The sequence below is a fragment of the Melanerpes formicivorus genome, unplaced genomic scaffold, assembly GCF_026170545.1.
Source record: "Melanerpes formicivorus ecotype bairdi unplaced genomic scaffold, bMelFor1.0.p_v2 SCAF_1, whole genome shotgun sequence".
Taxonomy (NCBI): Eukaryota; Metazoa; Chordata; class Aves; order Piciformes; family Picidae; genus Melanerpes; species Melanerpes formicivorus.
The window spans coordinates 1,481,650-1,500,496 of NW_027142353.1; the positions used below are offsets into that span (position 1 = coordinate 1,481,650).

Here is an 18,847-nt window from a genome sequence, read left to right on the forward strand (position 1 = left end):
CACCCTCATAATTTCCACCCCCTCTTCCAGCGGCCGGAAGCCCGGTCCACGGCCGTGGGTCCATGACCCCTGCTGCCCCCCAGGACCCACCGACGGCGCGCATGTTGCGCCACAGCAGCCCCCTTCCCTACCTGTGCCCGTCTTCGTCACCTGTTGCCCGGCTGCCTCCATCCGCGCAGCCCCCCGGCGCCTCCTCCCGTTCCGGAGGCGCCAGGGGCTTCTCGGGCTCCCGGGCCACCTCCATCCCACCGGGGACCGCCTCCGCCTCCTCCTCCAGGGATTCCACGTAGAAGACGGTGCGCGGCGGCGGCCCCGGCCCGTGTCCGTGTCCCAGCCCGTGCCCTCCGCCTGGTCGGCCGCCGGCGGGCAACAGCGTCCCGTTAGGCGGGCTGGCCGTGGTGGCCGCTGAGGAGGAGGCGGAGGAAGCGGATTTCTTCCAGAAGACGCTGTTGCTTCTCTCCTGGCTCTTCAGCAGGCGGCTCTGGCTGGGCCCCCAGTGCTCGAAGCTGCTGTCGGGCGGCAGGCATCCACCCCCCGCCGGACCGCCCGCCGGCGAGGGGTGGCTGAACAGTTTCCAGCGGAGGCGCAGGATGTGCTTCACGTCGAAGTCTTTCCTGCCGGAGCCGGACATGGTGCCGCGGCGGGCGGGGGACAAGCGCAGGCTGCAGCGGGACTCACGGCGGCCAGGCAGGGCCAGGCAGCAGCGGCGGCAGCAGCGCGGGGCGGCCCCGGTATTGGCAGCGGCGGCGGCTGTTCCTCCGGGTAGCGCTGTGCCTGTAGGGCGAGGAGTGGTAGCTACCGGGGGGGGAGAGATTCGCGCATACACCAGTGCAGTGAGAGGGAGGATGGACGGAGTGATGCACAGAGCCGAGAGGAGATCAGACACCCGGCAGGGAAAGGAGAGAGGAAGAGATGCCCAGAGCTGACGAGAACTGCACGGTGATCAGTGAGGGGGGAGGAGAGAGAGGCAGAGGCAAAAAGGAGAGACACCTCTCAGGGGAGACAGGCACTTGCGAGGGAAAAGCGAGTGAGGAAGGCTAAGACGACGCACTAATCTGATTTAACAGGGGAGTGAGCGGAGCTACAGCCCGAAGAGGACCGGTCGCTGCAGCAGCCACAGCGGGAGGCAGGTGGCTCTTCCTCAGTCTCTTGAAGCCCCGCGACCGAGAGCAGCCAGAGAGGGAAAAAGTCACCTGGAAGCCTCTCTCCACCTCTCGCCTTCCCATCCTATTTCTCGAGGGAGTCCCATGCCTGCAGTTATCTGGGGTGGCAAAGCCTGAGAGCTGGCACAGAGAGAAAGCGGGGCTCCTTTATATATTTCGTACGCAGGAGGAAAAAAAAAAAAAAAGAAAGAAAATCACGCCCGTGCGGCTGTCAAGGTCCTCAGTGTACAATTTCTATCTCAGCGCCTCTCACCAAGCCGCCCCCTCCCCTGTGTGTGACGCAGATGTGCTCCGGGGCTGTCAGTGTGAAGAACAGAGGGAAAAGAAATTCTTCAGTCTTCCTCGTGCAAGTAAGTCGGCAGGTCACTAACTGCCCCTCATAACCTCCTCCTTTCGTCTCTTCAGTGCCGTTCTTCTCACCTTGGTATTTTGGTTCTGAGACCACTATGTAATACTGGGTGCAAGTAAAGCGCAACAACAAATGGCAGCAGCAATGGAAAACACAAGAGCTTGAATCATAGGAGTACAAACAATAGACTGCATGCAGACTGGATGAGGTTACAGGTTAACGATTTATTCTGTTCATTAGCCTGTTGGTGCAGTGTTGCTGTACCAGTGGAAAAGATTGAATAGACAGACAGTGTGTCAAACAGAAATAGCACTACACATCTGTTTCTTACCTTTTATAGCAGCTCTTAATGCAGTCTGACAGTGCTAAACCCAAGGGAGTTTCTTTCACAACACAGAGATTTCAGAAACATCTGCCCACTCGGGAGGGGTGTCACACAGTACACCGTGCATTTGGGACATAATTACAGAATTAAAAGCTTCATGGGGAAATGTAGGAGAGGGATATGGGGGCAAAACTGTGTATCATTACCTGCTAGCTCATAAATCCCCATGCATGAAAAGCTGCCAGCAATCAGATCATATACAGAATGCCTGAATTCCACCTGTACCTGATAAGTAGTGGTTTGGAAAATTTTTCCCTAGGCAAATGATTAAAAGATTGTATTTTCCTGCAGGTACTCTTTGCATTGACCAGCTTTACCCATGCTCTCATGAGCAATGAAACATTGTTATACTAATGTTTTGTGAATTCAAGAAATGAAGGAGTTGTTTTCCTCAAGCTGGAATGTTTTAACTCCTTATTCATAAAAGACTATAGCTTAAAAATTCCTTCAGAGACAGGCAAAAATCAAACATTAATTAACAGTTTTATTAACTTTTATCACTGAAGTACATTGCTGTTTTATTTATCACTGAAGTAGTTCTTCTGAGTACAAGTCAATATTAGGGTTTAATGTTGGTAAAGTTAGGGGTTTAACAAGAAATTCAGGAGGCAAGAGTCATACTTGCAAAGGAAGAACACTTGCCACTGTGCATTTTAAATAATGATTTATGCCACAACAGCTGGACTACAAGCTCTCTAGCACCTCAATTTTAGTGTCAGTATTCAGTGATTGAAAAAAAGACAAAAAATGTTCCAAAGCAAACAGACAGTTCATTTTTATCCAGGAACTGCTCTGAGTGACTGTGCTGCTGGGAGAGGAGTGGGAATAAAAGCCTAAAAAAATCTTCATGTAGTATAGGACTAGAATAGTAACTGACATCATCTACCTGGATTTATGCAAAGCGTTTGATACTGTCCCACATGACATTCTTGTCTCTGAATTGGAGAGACATGAATTTGATTAATTGATTACTCAGTGGATAAGGAATTGGCTGGATAGTTGCATTTAAAAAGTTGTGGTCAATAGTTTGATGTCCAGCTGGTGGCCAATGATAAGAAATGTTCTTCAGGGATCAGTACTGGGACCAGTGCTGTTCAATATCTTTGTCAGCAGCCTGGGCAGTGGGATCAAGTCCACCCTCAGCAAGTGTGCTGACAACACCAAGATTTGCTTGACACACTGAAGGGAAGGGATGCCATCCAGGGCCCATGTAAACCTTGTGAAGTTCAGCAAAGCCAAGTGCGAGGTCCTGAGCATAAGTGGAAGCAATGCCAAATACAATACAGGCTGGGGGATGAGTGGGTTGAGAGCAGTCCTGCAGAGAAGAACTTGGAGATGTTGGTAAAAATCTCCAGTATGAGCAGCAATGTGCACTTGTAACCCAAAAAGCCGATCACATCCTGGGCTGCATCAGGTGTGGCCCGCTGATTGAGGGAAGTGATTCTGTCCTTCTGCTCTGGTGAGACCTCACTTGGAGGACCTCTCTAGTGTCCCCAGCATAAGAAAGTTAGGAAACTGCAGAGGAGGGCCACAAACATGATGGAGAAGCTGAAGCACCTCTCCTCTAAGACCGTGTTGGGGTTGTTCAGCCTGAAGAGGAAAAGATAAATAGCAACCTTTCAGTATTTAAAGGTGGCCTACAGTAAAGATGGGAAGGGATTTTTCATCAGGGAGTGTAATAATAGGACAAGATGTAATGGTTTTAAACTGAAAGAGGGTAGATTTATATTAGATATTAGGAAAAAACTCTTTACTGAGAGTGTTGAGTCACTAGGTGAGGTTGCCCAGAGAAGCTCTGCATGCGCCCTCTCTGGAAGTGTTCAAGTACAGGTGGAATGGGGCTTTGAGCAATTTGATCAAGTGAAAGGTATCCCTGCTTGTGACAGGTCAAAGCTAAAGGATTGTAAAGTTCCCTTCCAATGCAAGCCATTCTATAATTCTGTGTTTTTGATGTGAGGAGAATTACTTAACTTCCCTGTCATTATAAATCTTGGACATTTGCAAACGTCCATTAATACATCAGTTGATTATTTGATGTGAACAGCAGATAGGTTAGATTTTCTAGCCTTCTGTTACATAGATACACAAAATTGTTTCTCTAAATATACTCTGGAGGTCACTCAGTGAATATCACACAGTGTTACCCAAGAAACTGATCCAGATTTTTTTATTACCTTAACAAACTAGCAAGCAATTACAAAGAAAAAAAAAAGCAGGATATTTGTTATTCATACATTTTTATTTAATTTATGTCACTGAAATAAATAGTCTTGGGTATTTTTTTTAATGATTTAAATCACATACAGGCGTTTCTATGCTTTTTAACAATACTTGATTCTTTCATACTTTAGTACAAAACATTATTTTTGCAAGTAAGAAATGCATTCATTTAGTATGTATATCTGATTTTTCATGTGTTAAGATGTATGAACACTTCTCTATGATAAAATAAAATCTCAAAAAGTGTCTTGATTTTCTTAATTCATATCACATTATTTTGTCAGTGTACAGTAAAGAAGAGCTACCCCAAAAAAGCTACACTGAAGAAGGAGCCACTGTCACTGCATGTAGTTAATTAATAAATTGGTTTCCTGAGCGTGAAGTAAAAGAATGAAACAGTTCCATTTACTTAGGTTTTCATAGTTCACTGTGGTCTTTGATCTGCAACTCAGAGTCCATGCCTCAATATGCCACAGTTCACTATCTTCACATTTCCCTGAAAACACTTTTGATATGTGCTGGAATAAACACAAAATGTCTTTTGAGTTTCAGTTGAAACTTCTGTTACATAACAAATTGTTAATCTAACTTTATAGGTTGTCTAAACTTCTTTTTCCATCCAGGAGAAGAAAAAGTGGTCCTTTACTGGAGTTCTAGAAAATATGCTTATAGGAATTACAGTAAAATAGTTAGTTTACTAGTCAAATATGCCTTAGTCTATTCATATGGCATTGACATTAACATATGAACACAATTGTGAAAATACAGGTGAGAGGAAGCATTTTGATGCGCAGCAGCCTTTCATCCATGCCTTCCATGAAGCATAGCCAAGATAATAATAAATACGGGTAATCTGTCCTGGTCTGTTGGTTGCACACTGGAATATAGTGTATTAATTTGGTGTCTTGGTTTATTAAACATCATGTTTCTGAATTCTGCTTGTTTTAGTTTCCTCAGATTATTCATAGCCACTCAAATTTTGAATAGCTTTAGAGACTTTGCTTGAATGTGCTCATAGCTCTTTTTTTCTTTTGTCCCTGCTATGAGTCACATTCCTGACACTTTGTGTTTTTGTCTTTCTAATGCTCTTCAAAGGAATTAAATTCAGATAGTCATGTCCCTAAGGAAGTCTCATGCTCATGTTTTGTAGGAAAAATGGCCTCAAGATATATATATACACTTTAAATAAATCCTCCATGTAGCAAAAAGCACTTCAAAGAGAACAACCTGGAAGTAGGTATCCAAACTGGTCAGATTTTATTAACCCTCTTTTTTCCTTCCATTAAAAAGCTTTGGAGTGTGGCTTAGGTTTCTGATATTTTACATTAAAGCTGTTTATGTGTTGTACCATGTACCCCAGGAAGAACTGGTAGATAAGTGAAATGATCAAGTTAAGTTGTAATTGCAGTTATTGATTGCTAAAATAAGTAACAGAGGAAGCTTCATGCCAAGTAATTTGCTAACAGAACCCTTAGGGTTATGAATAATCCTAGTCTGTAACCGTATTACTTTAACATAAAGTCAAAATGTGCACAGCAAGTCTGAAGGTGATCAGCATATATGTTCCTGTGAAAAGATAGTTATTAATTAAGGGATATACCCCTCAACCATTTAAAGGGGATTTTTGTTACTGAATTTTAACCTATGAGGTATATTTAATCCAGGCAACACTAGATTTTGATGAAAGGAAGGGGGAAAACAAACCACAAAACAGACCACTGTGCTCTGGATAAGAATAATATTTGAATGGGTTAAAAAAAAAATCTCACTTGAACGTGGGACTTCTCACATGAATGAATGTATTTCATTTTGTGAGTGGTTAATTATACATTCAGAATCAAGAATCTGTGTTAAAAAATGCTGTGAAACAGATCCATAGAGTACTTAAGCTAACAGGAGTAGAGAAAGAAATTGATGGGAATGGATGTCCATTGAGAGATCAAACTTAATGAAGTATGTGGTGGTATGCTAAGTGATAAACAGATAAATAATGTAGTAGGCTTATTCTTTAAACTTCTGTTGTGAACAAAGCCTTTGAAATAGTTTTATGAAATGTAGATACATTCTGAATTAGTTTAGATAACCTGAAAAAATGGGAAAGGGTGTAGTAGTGGGAAACCAAACATTGTTTATAATGTGTACATATATGTTGTGTCGTTGCTGTGAGTGAGGAAGGGGTGCTTTAGTTGAGCTGATTTTCCTCTCATAATAGTACATGCAAATTTATTTAAAATACTGTGAATATGTCTACACTTACTAACTATGATTGTTTTCTAATGGCAAGAAATGTATACTAGAACTAGACAGATTGTAAACCAGAACAGATTCAATTGTCAGCTCTCATGTTTTTGGGTTGTTTGTTTGGTTTTTTTTTGGTAGTGAGTTTTCACATGAGTTTGAACTTTTGAGAATGAGCTTGCCTTTAATGAGTTAAGAGGTTAAATTATTTTATTTATCAAAATTAACGATGAACTACTGTACCACAAAATAGTTTTTTATTAAGTGTTGTGACCTGAACATTTATTTCAGGAGGTAACAAACATGGGTTCTCCATAGTTGTTTACTGCCTCCTTAATAATGTTGGTTGAAATAATAATACATTACTTGTTCTTAATGGTGGTTTGAACAGATATATTTTATTCTGTATTGCAGAAGCCTAGAAGAGCACAGTCAATTATTTTAGCTTGAGGGACAGTCACTTCTTAAACCATCTCATTACGATCACAAGCAGTTGTATAAACACACCCTAAAGCATTTTTAAAATAGTCAGAGAATTTCACTTAAGAAAACTAAATGCTACATGATTTGTCATGGGAAAAGGTTCACATGTAAACTAAGGTGACAGAACATAAAATTATTAAATGGGAGGGCTAATTACTAAATTTAGAAAAGTAGGCAAATTAAATAATATTAAGGAGCTTTCTTAGTTGATTCTAAAATGTTTCTACAGTTTCTGTGTTTGTAGTAGTTGTCTGTTCTCTTGAGAAGTACATAGATTTTACTTGCAGTTCCCCAGCTAGCCATAGATTGCCCTTACTTGTAAAAAAGTGTCAAGCCTTCTTTCCCAAGTTATTGTCAAGAGAAACAGCTAAACTCTCAACTAGCACAGAGAACGCACTTGCGTGTTCCTATGCTATGTTCCACATAATAGCCTTAGACCCTGACATTTGGAAGCCACTTCTCTGTCCAACTTGATTCACATGGAAGCTGTTACTTCTACAGATAATAGAGTTTCTTCTTGAAATCACTGTGTTGTTTTGTTCTGATTTAAACCTAACATTTTTAGTATTACTCTAGAAGTAATGTCTTACCAGTTTCTCTTCTCTGTGGAAATTCTGGTGTTGCAAAGAAAATAGGACGTCTTTTTCTCAGCTAGATGGGGTAATAGTTGCTGTCATTTTTTCTGTGAGTCAGAACCTTCTTAGAACTGTTTTGCTTTCATGTTCTGTTTAAAAAAATATGCAGTTTCCTGCAGATATTTTATTTAACATTTATTTTTCAATCTCGAGTAAAAACTTCTGTCAAATAGTATATTTTAGAAAATCACAACAGTGAAGACACCCATGGTTTGCAAAACAGGCTAGGAAAAAAAAACTTTCTAGACTTTTACTACTACAGATACTAGTAAATTAAATGACTTAATTAACAGAGCCAGTGTAACTGGCATCAAATGGTCAATGCTGATAAGGCATTATATAATCATAGAATGGTCTGGGTTGGAAGGGACCTCCGAAGGTCATCTAGTCCAACACCCTCTGCAGTAAGCAGAGGCATCCTCAACTAGATCAGGTTGTCTAGAGCCCTGTTGAGCCTCACCTTTAACATCCAGGGATGGGGCCTCAATCACCTCTCTTTGTAACCTGTTCCAGTGTTCCACTACCCTCAAGGTAAAGAATTTGTTCCTAACATACAATCTGAATTTAATGTTCTCTAGTTCAAAGCCATTGCCCCTCATCCTATGACTACAGGTCTTTGTAAATAGTTTCTCTCTGTCCTTCTTGTAGGTTCCCTTCATGTACTCGAAGACTGCTATTAGGTCACAGTATCACAGAATGGCCAAGGTTGGAAGAGACCTCGAGGATCATCGAGTCCAACCTGTCACCACAGACCCATGACTAGACCAGGGCACCAAGTGCCACATCCTCTCCTCTTGAACACCTCGAGGGATGGTGACTCCACCACCTCCCCAGGCAGCCTATTCCAATGACAAATGACTCTCTCGGTGAAGAACTTTGTCCTCACCTTCAGCCTAAACTTCCCCTGGTGCAGCTTGAGACTGTGTCCCCTTGTTCTGGTGCTGGTTGCCTGCGAGAAGAGACCAACCCCTTCCTGGCTACAACCACCTTTCAGGTAGTTGTAGAGGGCAATGAGGTCATCCCTGAGCCTCCTCTTCTCCAGGCTAAACAATCGCAGTTCCCTCAGCCTCTCCTCATAGGGCCTGTGCTCAAGGCCTCTCACCAGCCTCATTGCCCTTCAAGTCTCACCAGAGCCTTCTCCAGGCTGAGCAACCCTAGCTCTGTCACCCTGTCCTCATAGCAGAGATGTTTCAACCCCCTGATCGTTTTCGTGGCCCTGTTCCATCAGGTCTAATTCCTTCCTGTCTTGAGGGCTCCAGACCTGGACACAGTCTCACCAGAGCAAAGTGTCAGAATCACCTCTCTGCATCTGCTGGCCATGCTTCTTTTGATGCAGCCCAGGATGCAATTTGCCTTTTCAGCTGGAAGCACACAGTGTCTGCTCATGTGCAGTTTTCCATCCATTAGCACCTCTAAGACACTTCCCGGATGACTGCATTCTGTCTCTTCATCCCCCCGTCTGTATTGATAGTGCAGATCGTTCCAGCCCAGGTGCAGGACAGTCATTGAAATGGTTTGGGATTATACAAACTGGTATCTCACAAACTAGTTCAGGAGTTAGCACAAATCAGGAAACATAGTGAATAAGGGACTTTGGATATAGCCAGTGTTTTAGAGTATAAGAGCATTAAGCTGTATGGAGGTAAGTTGTGCTATGCCATTGGACCGGATTCCCAGACCCTGGACAGAGCACAGAGCAAGTACTGGGGGACTGTTTATTGTTCTAGACATGGCCTTATGGTTCTTACATTTCATCTCATAGGTTCTTCTAAAGTGAAAAAAAAAAAAAAAAATAAAAAAAAATTCAGGGGATTTGCCTTGAAAACCTTTTAGCATTTTACAAAGAACAAAAGACTTCTAGACTTCTTTTAAGAATAAAATCAGTTGGGATAATAGCAAGGTTTGTAATGTCACATCGTTGGAGAGGTTGTCTTTTGAGTGACTTTCCAAGTTGTTATGTCTTTTTTCCAGCATCTGAACAAACAGCAATCTTAATCAGTATCAGAAGACATTGGAATGTAGTAAAGTGAATGCAGGCAAGTCATTGAGTATAAAGGAAATAAGTTGGCAGGTTGAGATGAAAAATAAGCATTTTTGTCCTGTTCACCTGCAGCTGATATATTTTGTACTATGCCTCAGTGGATAAGTTGTTCTTGAAGCTGTTTTGCCTTTTTTTTTTTTAATAAATCTGACTTGAAATTTTATTTATTGCTTCATTTTATAGAAAAACTTACTATAAAACTTACTGTAGTTATTAAGGTTTAATAATCATTTACTTAAATAACAGGATATTGGCTTACTTTAAAGTATCCTGACCAATTGTATGATTTACCTTCTAAATGAAAATCTGTAATCAACAAAAAAAAAACAAGTAGAAAGTGTCAACTATACTACATTATATATAGTAAGCTTTATTTTGAGGAATACTGTGTCCAGGTCTGGGCCCCTCAGTTTAACAAGGACATTGAGACACACTTGAACGTGTCCAGAGAAGGGCAATGACTCTGGTGAGAAGCCTTGTGCACAAGCCCTACAAGGAGAGGCTTAGGGAGCTGGGATTGTTTAGCGTGGAGAAGAGGAGGCTCAGGGGAGACCTTATTGCTGTCCACAGCTACCTGAAGGGTGGTTGTAGCCTGGAGGCGGTTGTCTCTTCTCCCAGGCATCCAGCACCAGAACAAGAGGACACAGTCTCAAGCTGCACCAGAGGAAGTTTAGGCTCGAGGTGAGGAGAAAGTTCTTCACTGAGGGAGTTGTTAGCCATTGGAATGGGCTGCCCAGGGAGGTGGTGGAGTCACCATCCCTGGAGGTGTTCAAAAGGGGATTGGACGTGGCACTTGGTGCCATGGTTTAGTCATGAGGTCTGTGGTGACAGGTTGGACTTGATGATCTTTGAGGTCTCTTCCAACCTTGGTGATTCTGTGGTTCTGTGAATAGCATGTAATTGCTCAGATTAACAATTGTAGTAACAAATGTAATAATGTTACAACTTTGTACTGAAGTTTTGCTATTTCAGAAATAAAGTGAAGAACAAAATACTATCATCTAACCCTGCATTATCATTGTATTATATTAATTTCTAAATTAATATTTTCCTCCCGCAGCCTACAATTTGAAGTACAGAACAGCAATTAACTTCTATTAACATTGAAAATTGTCTTGCACATTTTTCTTTGCCATTGACAAGTATAAGCAAAAGTTCCATAATTAAGGTGAGTCACGGTAAAATCAAATAGTCCAGAAATTTCTGTACATCTCATTCATATAAATCATCTTGCTCTTTAAATGCCTAGTACTGAGGCTGAGTATTAAAATTGCTAACATAGAATAGAATAAACCAGGTTGGAAGAGACCTTCAAGATCATAGCATCCAACCAACATATGATGATCCTGATGTCTCCTCACTCTGTCTCCAGCTTACAGTCTTATTGCCCTTTGGGTATAGATTCTTGTCCATACTCTTAACTTTTTTGTGAATACCTGCACTTACAGGACACGTATTTCCTTGCTTTCAGGTGTGTCTCATGTGTAATACTTGTGTCCTCACAGAAGTGTTGTTGCTCGTACCAAGTGCCTTATCATCACATTAGTAAGATTAGTTAAATATTTTACAGTGCAGAGACATAAACATTGTCTCTGTCCTCAGGAAATGATGAATATTTGGGCAGCTTCTGACTTCATGGTTAAATAGAGGAATCTTCCTTTCTGGGAAGCTTCCTTTCTAACTAGAATATACACATACAGTAATACCGGTGGGGATATCTGAATGCTATGGTAATTTTAGAGTAACTGTTAGTGACCCTGAAATCTTTATTTATCATGTATAGTATTACTTTGTGTCTTGTGATCAAATAATTTATTAAAAACTTTCTGCAAGATGTTACAGTATAACTTGCAGAAATGTGTTCATTAAAAAAAATTCTTCAGCACTTAATACAAGGCAATGAAGTAGGCTGTTGTATGTTTCTTTTGTCCTTCCTTTTGAAAAGGAAAGATGGGGCTGTGGCTGTTTAGGCTAAGTGCCTCCTGCTGCTGCCACACAAGATACACCTCCTGTGTCCCAAGTGTCCAGCGCAGTAGGTGGGCACAGGAATAGCATATTTCATACCCATAATGTCCTGCTGTCTATAAATTTATCAGCAAAGTCTCACACTTTCTTCTCTCCCTACTCCTGTGAGAGATGCTTTCCTATCTGGTAATGGTGGGGGAGTATCTCAAGGCCTCTTAGATCTGGCTAGGTCTAATGCCAGGAGGAGAAAGGGAGGGGAGGGCAATCTCAGACCTGGCCAATCTTGAGACTAGCCTAGCAGTGGAGGGAGAAGAAAGAGCCCTGAGTGCTTTGGGCGTACTGTAAGGGGACTCCATATGCTTTGGGTTTTCTTTTGTCACTATGCTTATAGCTCTCTGTAAAGCACTTCCATTTAAACTTTCCATCACTTCTGCAATCCATTTGTGCAAGTCTCATTTTTCTGCCCTGGTGAGAGGCAAGAGAGGAACTGCCTGCCCTCAAACCAGGACAGGGGCTTTGTTTATGATCATGTGGTCATTCATTTTTTCACATTCAGCGTCTAACAAAATTTAAACACCAGATATTTGAGAATTAGTTCTTTTAATCTGCTTATTCACACATTTGGTTGAACTGAGTGTCCCGAAGAGGACACTGGGATATTTTTTTTTCCCCCTTGAAAGATGTTTTATGCTTCAGATGAGATTATTGTAACTACCGGAACAGTTTGAAAAGATCATTTTCCATCCAAGTGCCATGACATCTACAGTAATAAGTGTTATCATTACAATTTAAAATCACAGATTACTTGAAATTTCCTTTTTTTTAACTGCATAGTGCAAAAGCAGAAAGAGCTGATTCTGTGATTATGGACACATTTTAAAAATACTTTTAGTATTATATAGATGATGTTTCACATATATAGAGTTCTTATATGCAGAATTGCTTTCCTACTGTGTTTTCTCTGATTTTACTCAAAGAACTACTATAGTTTCAGTCCTTTGGCCACATTTTTTTATACTGGTTGAACACCATAGATTTCATTGTCATCAGAAAATAACTTCTGACAAGTATATTCAAACTTCTTGTTTCAGCATAGTCACTCTCAAGAAAAGTCTAGATGTCATTACACTGTAGAATTAGAGATAAAGCACAAAAAAACAGAGATGAAGCAAAAAAATTACATATTACATATATAAACCTTTTTCAAAGCTGAGTGAACTATAACTGACATGTTTTTCTATGTTTTTTTTTAATATTTATGATATTATTTCCTAATGTATCCCAGTACATTTTAGCTATGACAGAAGTTGCCTATAAATTATATTTATATGTAAAATTGAGATTTTTACATTTCTGCAAGTATGTGAAATAAAGACTAAAAAAAAATTTCTTTATTTTTGTATAGCTTGAGTTTGGCAGTGGTATTGCTACAGCATAAAACTAATAAGGATCCATAATTAACAGAGAAGGTCAGTAATTAGACTGCTGTTATGGTCAGATGTGTTACCCGTCCAGTTGGTTTTATATAAGCAGTATCAAGTAAGTAGATATGCTTGAGCATTAAAAGAAAGAAACCTACAGAACTGAGATCATCTTAATTTTATTTCTGATGATCTAAAACAGGGGACTAAATAAAATCCTAACTAATAGAATCATTCTGGTAACTTTTTGGGTGATTTTCTTACTTGTCCCAAACATACACATGTGCTCTTTGCCAATCAGCCTGTAGCTTTAAGTGATTGTAGCAACAAATGTTCATGTTGTTTTAAGCTAAAAGTGCATTATTGTCAGCAAACACTGGGCTTTATTTTTTTTAAGAGAAACAATTTCAAATTCTCTAGATCATTTGAATTTTAATATAGTCTTCAAATCTCAGTCCAGTTTGAAGTGATCTGCAAATTGGTGCACTCTATTTTCTATTACAAAATGATAAAATATATTGAACAGTACAGAAGTAATGACAAATACATAGGTTATCATGCTTGACATTTTTCTTCTTGTTCTACTGTGAACAACAGCTGAGTACAGTTTTTCAACTATTTATACAGCCACCTTGCAGCAGATTTTTCTTCACTGTGTTTTTCCAGGTCATTTAAAAAAATAGTACCAGGCAGTATCTGAAATACCTATTCTTTCTAACATACTAATGAGATGAGATAGTCTGTTGAATGAAACTTTTTTGTTATGGCATGATTTATTGACTGACAATAAACATCTTTTGATTTTCCATATATTTGTACTAGCATATTTTTCATCAACTGAAGCTAGGCAATTGTGGTCTTTTTTTCTCTGTTGTGCAGGGAAAAAAAAAAAAGTAAAAAAAAGTATGTTTGTCCTTTTCTAATCTTCTGGAAGATCATTTATTCTCTTTGTGTTCTGAAAGATAATGCTAACATGAGATTTCCTCAGCCATTTCTCCATGTACTGTGCAGAATATTTTGTCAACCAGATGAAATTTCATCTGACTTTCCTAAGTAACTTTTTTCCCCTATTCTGATTTGGTGTCATGTCCATTCATGCATAACCTCCTTAATGAAAGTTGGAACAGGAAAAGCATAAACACCTCATCCTACCAACCAACCATCAATATTGTTTGATGCTCCTTAAGTAATGACTCAGCTCTCTCTTGACTTTTTTCTTCCATTAAATTGACAGTATGTTTTTCCTTCCTAGCTAGATTTTTCCTGTGCATTGAATATGCTGGCTACAGTTAGTTTACTGAAGGTGAAGGAATGACTACTAGCCCAGTATTAATATGCAAAAACGGTGCTTAAACTGAGTAATTTAATGACAGATTAGTCTTGAAGATGACTAATGGCAGGTGTGCAAGAAAGTGCTAATACTAAATTAGCAAGTAACATTTCAGACAATTGGGAGTAAAAATCTTTCCCTTACTCTTTCATCCATGTGTGTAACTGAGCCATCTGGCTTTTCCCTAAGGTACTTTTTCTATAGCATTGCTCAGGTATGCAACCTAGGTTACAATATTTTCTGATTATTCCTGAGCTGGTCACTATCAGTTTTCTTCATAATCAGTCAGAAGAGTATGGCATCTCCAAAGAGTAATATATTGTAGGTATCTTGAACGTCTGTCTGGGTTGCTATGAACTAATCTCTAGAAGTTGTAACTGTTAACTATAATAGACAAAGATGAGGAACTATTATTTGAACATCTGTAATGCAGATGTCATAGTTAAAGAAAATCGTATCTAAAGTTTCAACTTTATGATTTATATTTTTAAAAATTCCATGTAATTGAAAGCTAATTGTTTTGTTCCCCTGTACTCATCAGGGAGAAGAAATAACATGCAGTTCTAATTCATTTTACTTGATTGTAGAAGTCAGAAAATGGGCAGATAAATATGATAAATTAACCAGTACTGCTGACTTTAATAGAACCAATCATGTTTTGTTTGGGAGTTTTGGACTTGCACTCATTTGTTTAGCAATCATTTCAGATCAACACTGTAATTTTCAAATTAACAGTGTCATTTTTTTTCATAGAGCTGTAATTTTTTAACTCTGGTCAAGACTTTCCTGGAAAATTAAATGTTAACATTTATATTTCTCTTCTGTTTTGCTAAATATGAAAGCAACTGAAATGTTTTGTTTATATTGTTCTCATTAGGTTTAATGTTAAACATGAGTCTCTGATAAAGTTCAAGAGATGTGTTATGTAATGTTCTGAGTGTAAGGTTTACAATGTACACAATCTGAATAAAATTATAAATTTGGAATCAAGGTGTTCAGAGTTACCACAGTATCACAGTACCACAGTGTGGCTAAGGTTGGAAGAGACCTCAAAGATCATTGAGTCCAACCTTTCACCACAGACCTCATGACTAGACCATGGTACCAAGTGCCCTGTCCAATCTCCTCTTGAACACCTCAAGGGATGGTGACTCTACCACATCCCCGGGCAGCCCATTCCAATGACCGATGACTCTCTTGGTGAAGAACTTTCTCCTCACCTTGAGCCTAAACTTCCCCTGGTGCAGCTTGAGACTGTGTCCTCTTGTTCTGGTGCTGGATGCCTGGGAGGAGAGACCAACCCCTTCCTGGCTACAACCACCCTTCAGGTAGTTGTAGAGGGTAATGAGGTCATCCCTGAGCCTCCTTTTCTCCAGGCTAAACAATCTCATCTCCCTCAGCCTCTCCTCATAGGGCTTGTGCTCAAGGCCCCTCACCAGCCTTGTTGCCCTTCTCTGGACATGTTCAAGTGTCTCGATGACCTTCTTAAACTGAGTGGCCCAGAACTGGACACAGTACTCAAGATGTGGCCTAATCAATGCAGAGTCCAGAGGCACAATGACTTCCCTGCTCCTGCTGGCCACACTATTCCTAATGCAGGCCAGGATGCCATTAGCCTTCTTGGCCACCTGGGCACACTGCTGGCTCATATTCAGGTGGCTGTCAATCAGCACCCCTAGGTCCCTCTCTGTTTGGCAGCTCTCCAGCCACTCTGACCCCAGCCTGTAGCTCTGCATGGGGTTGCTGTGGCCAAAGTGCAGCACCCGGCACTTATATTGTGGTAGCTCAGGACTCATTTATTTATCCTGGAAGTCTGAGTGCTCTTTCAATCTCCTCAACATTACTTTTACTACTGCTTTGTCCTTAAGGAAAGATATGTCCTTCAATCACAATTTTATGACTGACAGACAAAAATGGAGAAATTTGGCAACAAAGTTCCTATTTTATCTATTTGGTGAAACACTGTTAAACAAGTTGATCAATTAAATTCATGTGAAGAAGTGAAAAATGGAAGTTACAGTGAAGGCTTTGCCTATACTATCAGTATGAATTTTTGTCAGCATATGAATCTGAGCATAATGCTGACATATCTTACTATAAAAAGGGAAAGGAAACTATCCACATTTGAATATCCCTATTAACAGTATTGTGGCTGACATCAAATACACTGTAAAGATTCTGAGCAATTTAAAGAACACTTTTTACCTTCAAAAGTATGAAAATTGCAGCAATAAACATTATCCTTACAAAAAATATTACTGTATGGTGATAAATCAAATTTGGTTTTTCTTTTTTTCCAAAGTGTAGTAGCAAATAAGTTAATGAAGTGTAGTTTAATGAGGTACAAACCCATAGTTCAAACAAAATCAATTATACTAGTATAATTTAATTTTCCTGTGACTTAGGATATAGAAAAATATTCAGAATTATTCCAAATTAAAACCTGTTACCATGACACTAACCTATATTCAAGAATGTAAAACCTTCTTCAATTCTGAACCATATTGTAGTAATTCCCCAAGCAAAGTATTTTCTATAGTTGAAATTATCTTAGACTGCAATTATTGATATGATAGTTATGTTAATAAACTTCATAGGTAGAAAAGACTAAATATTTGTTATCCTTGTTTGTAGATTTCTTTCCATTTTCCTTGGCGTAATGATTGAGAAGGCTGAATTGGTTATACTGTACCAAGGGTAACCTTTTTCTGATCCACTTCATTTGGGCATCTTATTTCATAAAGGAGGAGACTGTGGGTAAGTTATGAACAACACCCGAGTGAAGAGCAATTTTTTGCTGGTTAAAACCTATCATAGGTAGTTGCAACCAAGAAGCAACTATGGAAAGCATTAATATGTGTGCTATCCCTAATACTGATGCTGGATGGATCTTAGTTGACGGGGTAGTTAGTAGTCAGAGTGGGAAGAGCTTCTGGGTTCATTGAGCAGGCTGATCCTGGCTGTTGTTGAATTTAAGATTTATAGCTATTCACATCAGCATTTTTCATACTGAGCCTCTTACTTAATGATTGTCACTGATGCAACATCTGCACTTTTTTCTCTGCCCCCTCTCTCTATGATTTTTATCTTCCATGACTTTAGACAACTTTCTCACAATGAAAATAATTTTTTCAGCAAAACTGCTGAAGTCATACAGCTGTGCTCTGAGAGACTCAGCCTCAGACCCACTGGCCAACTTTTCACCAGTGTACTATAATGTACAGTGAAAATTATATTATGTTATTAAAATTGTAATCATTTTTTATTAAATTAATTAGAACTAGAAATAACACATATTCAAATCTTATAAAACATGGATTGCAGGTACAATATTTGTCTTAAATTTGTCTTCACATACTTCTGAAAGCTTGATTTCTTTGGAATAATAATTCTTACAGATAACTCACTTTCTAAAAGAAAACATTAAAATAGCTTTTTGATTGTTAAATACAATTTTGAGATTTGTGAGTACTTAGCTGTCTATAAAGATGCTACCCACTGACATCGCCCACAGGGAATTTGGAACTGCACATTCTCTGAATCTCAAACCCCCTAACATTTAATTGTAAATTAGGTCTCTCTTAAGTAGGCTGTGTGTTACTCTTCAATAAACTGGCTCACAGACCTTTTAATATTTATTTAGTAAAGTCAAGTTTGAATTTCAGATATACTTTAAACTTTTTTGAACACCACATAGCTATTTCCCGGAGAAAAATGTATTCCTATTAATTGGAATTTATGTGAAATATTGTCCTGATTAAATGTAAATTAATATTCATTAACACTTGGAAGTAAATATTTCTTAGAACATACCCCAATATAAAGTTAGTTTTTATTTACATAAATAGCATGGAAAGTAATAGTATGTTTTAGTGTGGTTTATTTGCCTCATTTTCTATGTCAAAATAATTGATAAGCAAGGCATTGAATATCCAGAAGAGAAAAAAAAAAAAACTGAGTACTGTACATGTGATAGGTATGTAGGCTCAGTATTTAACTTTTAAGGTTAAATTAGCATCTTAATTACATTTATAGCGTGTATCACATGGCTAGAAATAAGAACTCACACAAAGAATCCTGACAGCCAGAAAAATCTACAAATAAAAATACAAAACAAGAACTAAGAGGAAGAAGATTCAGCTGCAAGTCACGACTACAAGAATTGAGGTAAATCAATAGACATGAGGTAGACATTTCATGAATGAATTTCAGAGCTATAAAGGCCCTCATGCAATGATGTAGGGCAGAAGGTAGCAAAGTTTGGCCCAGGAAGAAAAGAGGAGTGGGGAGGAAATCCATTTGAGATCCACTTGTATTTGTCACTGCCCTAATCTGATTCAAGTGGTGAATTGGTGGTGGTTTTAAATAAAATTGATTTTGTTTCCCCAAGTCAAATCCATTTTTTGCCTATGACTGTTGTTGATGCAAGAGTCTTCCCTGTCCTTTGTCTTGACCCTCAAGCCAATCTTCATGTCTATGAACATTTAAGTACAGTCTTTTATTATACTTTTAACACAGGTATGTTGGCAGCCAAAATGCCAATGACAAAAGGTTGATTATGCCAGGAATAACAATAAGTGCCCATCACTTTGTGCCACTCTTGTGAACATAACCTGT

The 18,847-nt window shown here is 39.3% G+C and overlaps 1 protein-coding gene and 1 long non-coding RNA gene across 2 annotated transcripts in view; one reads left to right on the top strand and one right to left on the bottom strand.

The window, feature by feature from the left end:
• KLHL1 (kelch like family member 1) overlaps window positions 1–631 on the bottom strand; it is a 248,207-nt gene extending 247,576 nt beyond the window's left edge. The window contains exon 1 of the mRNA XM_068150261.1: window positions 132–631. Coding sequence (XP_068006362.1) covers window positions 132–631 — 500 coding nt within the window. The remainder of the gene's footprint in view (window positions 1–131) is intronic.
• LOC137447179 (uncharacterized) lies at window positions 252–18,365 on the top strand. The gene is made up of 3 exons (XR_010988816.1): window positions 252–1,513; window positions 16,865–16,987; window positions 18,266–18,365. It is a non-coding gene; the product is annotated as an uncharacterized lncRNA (long non-coding RNA).
• The last annotated feature ends 482 nt before the right edge of the window (window positions 18,366–18,847 follow it).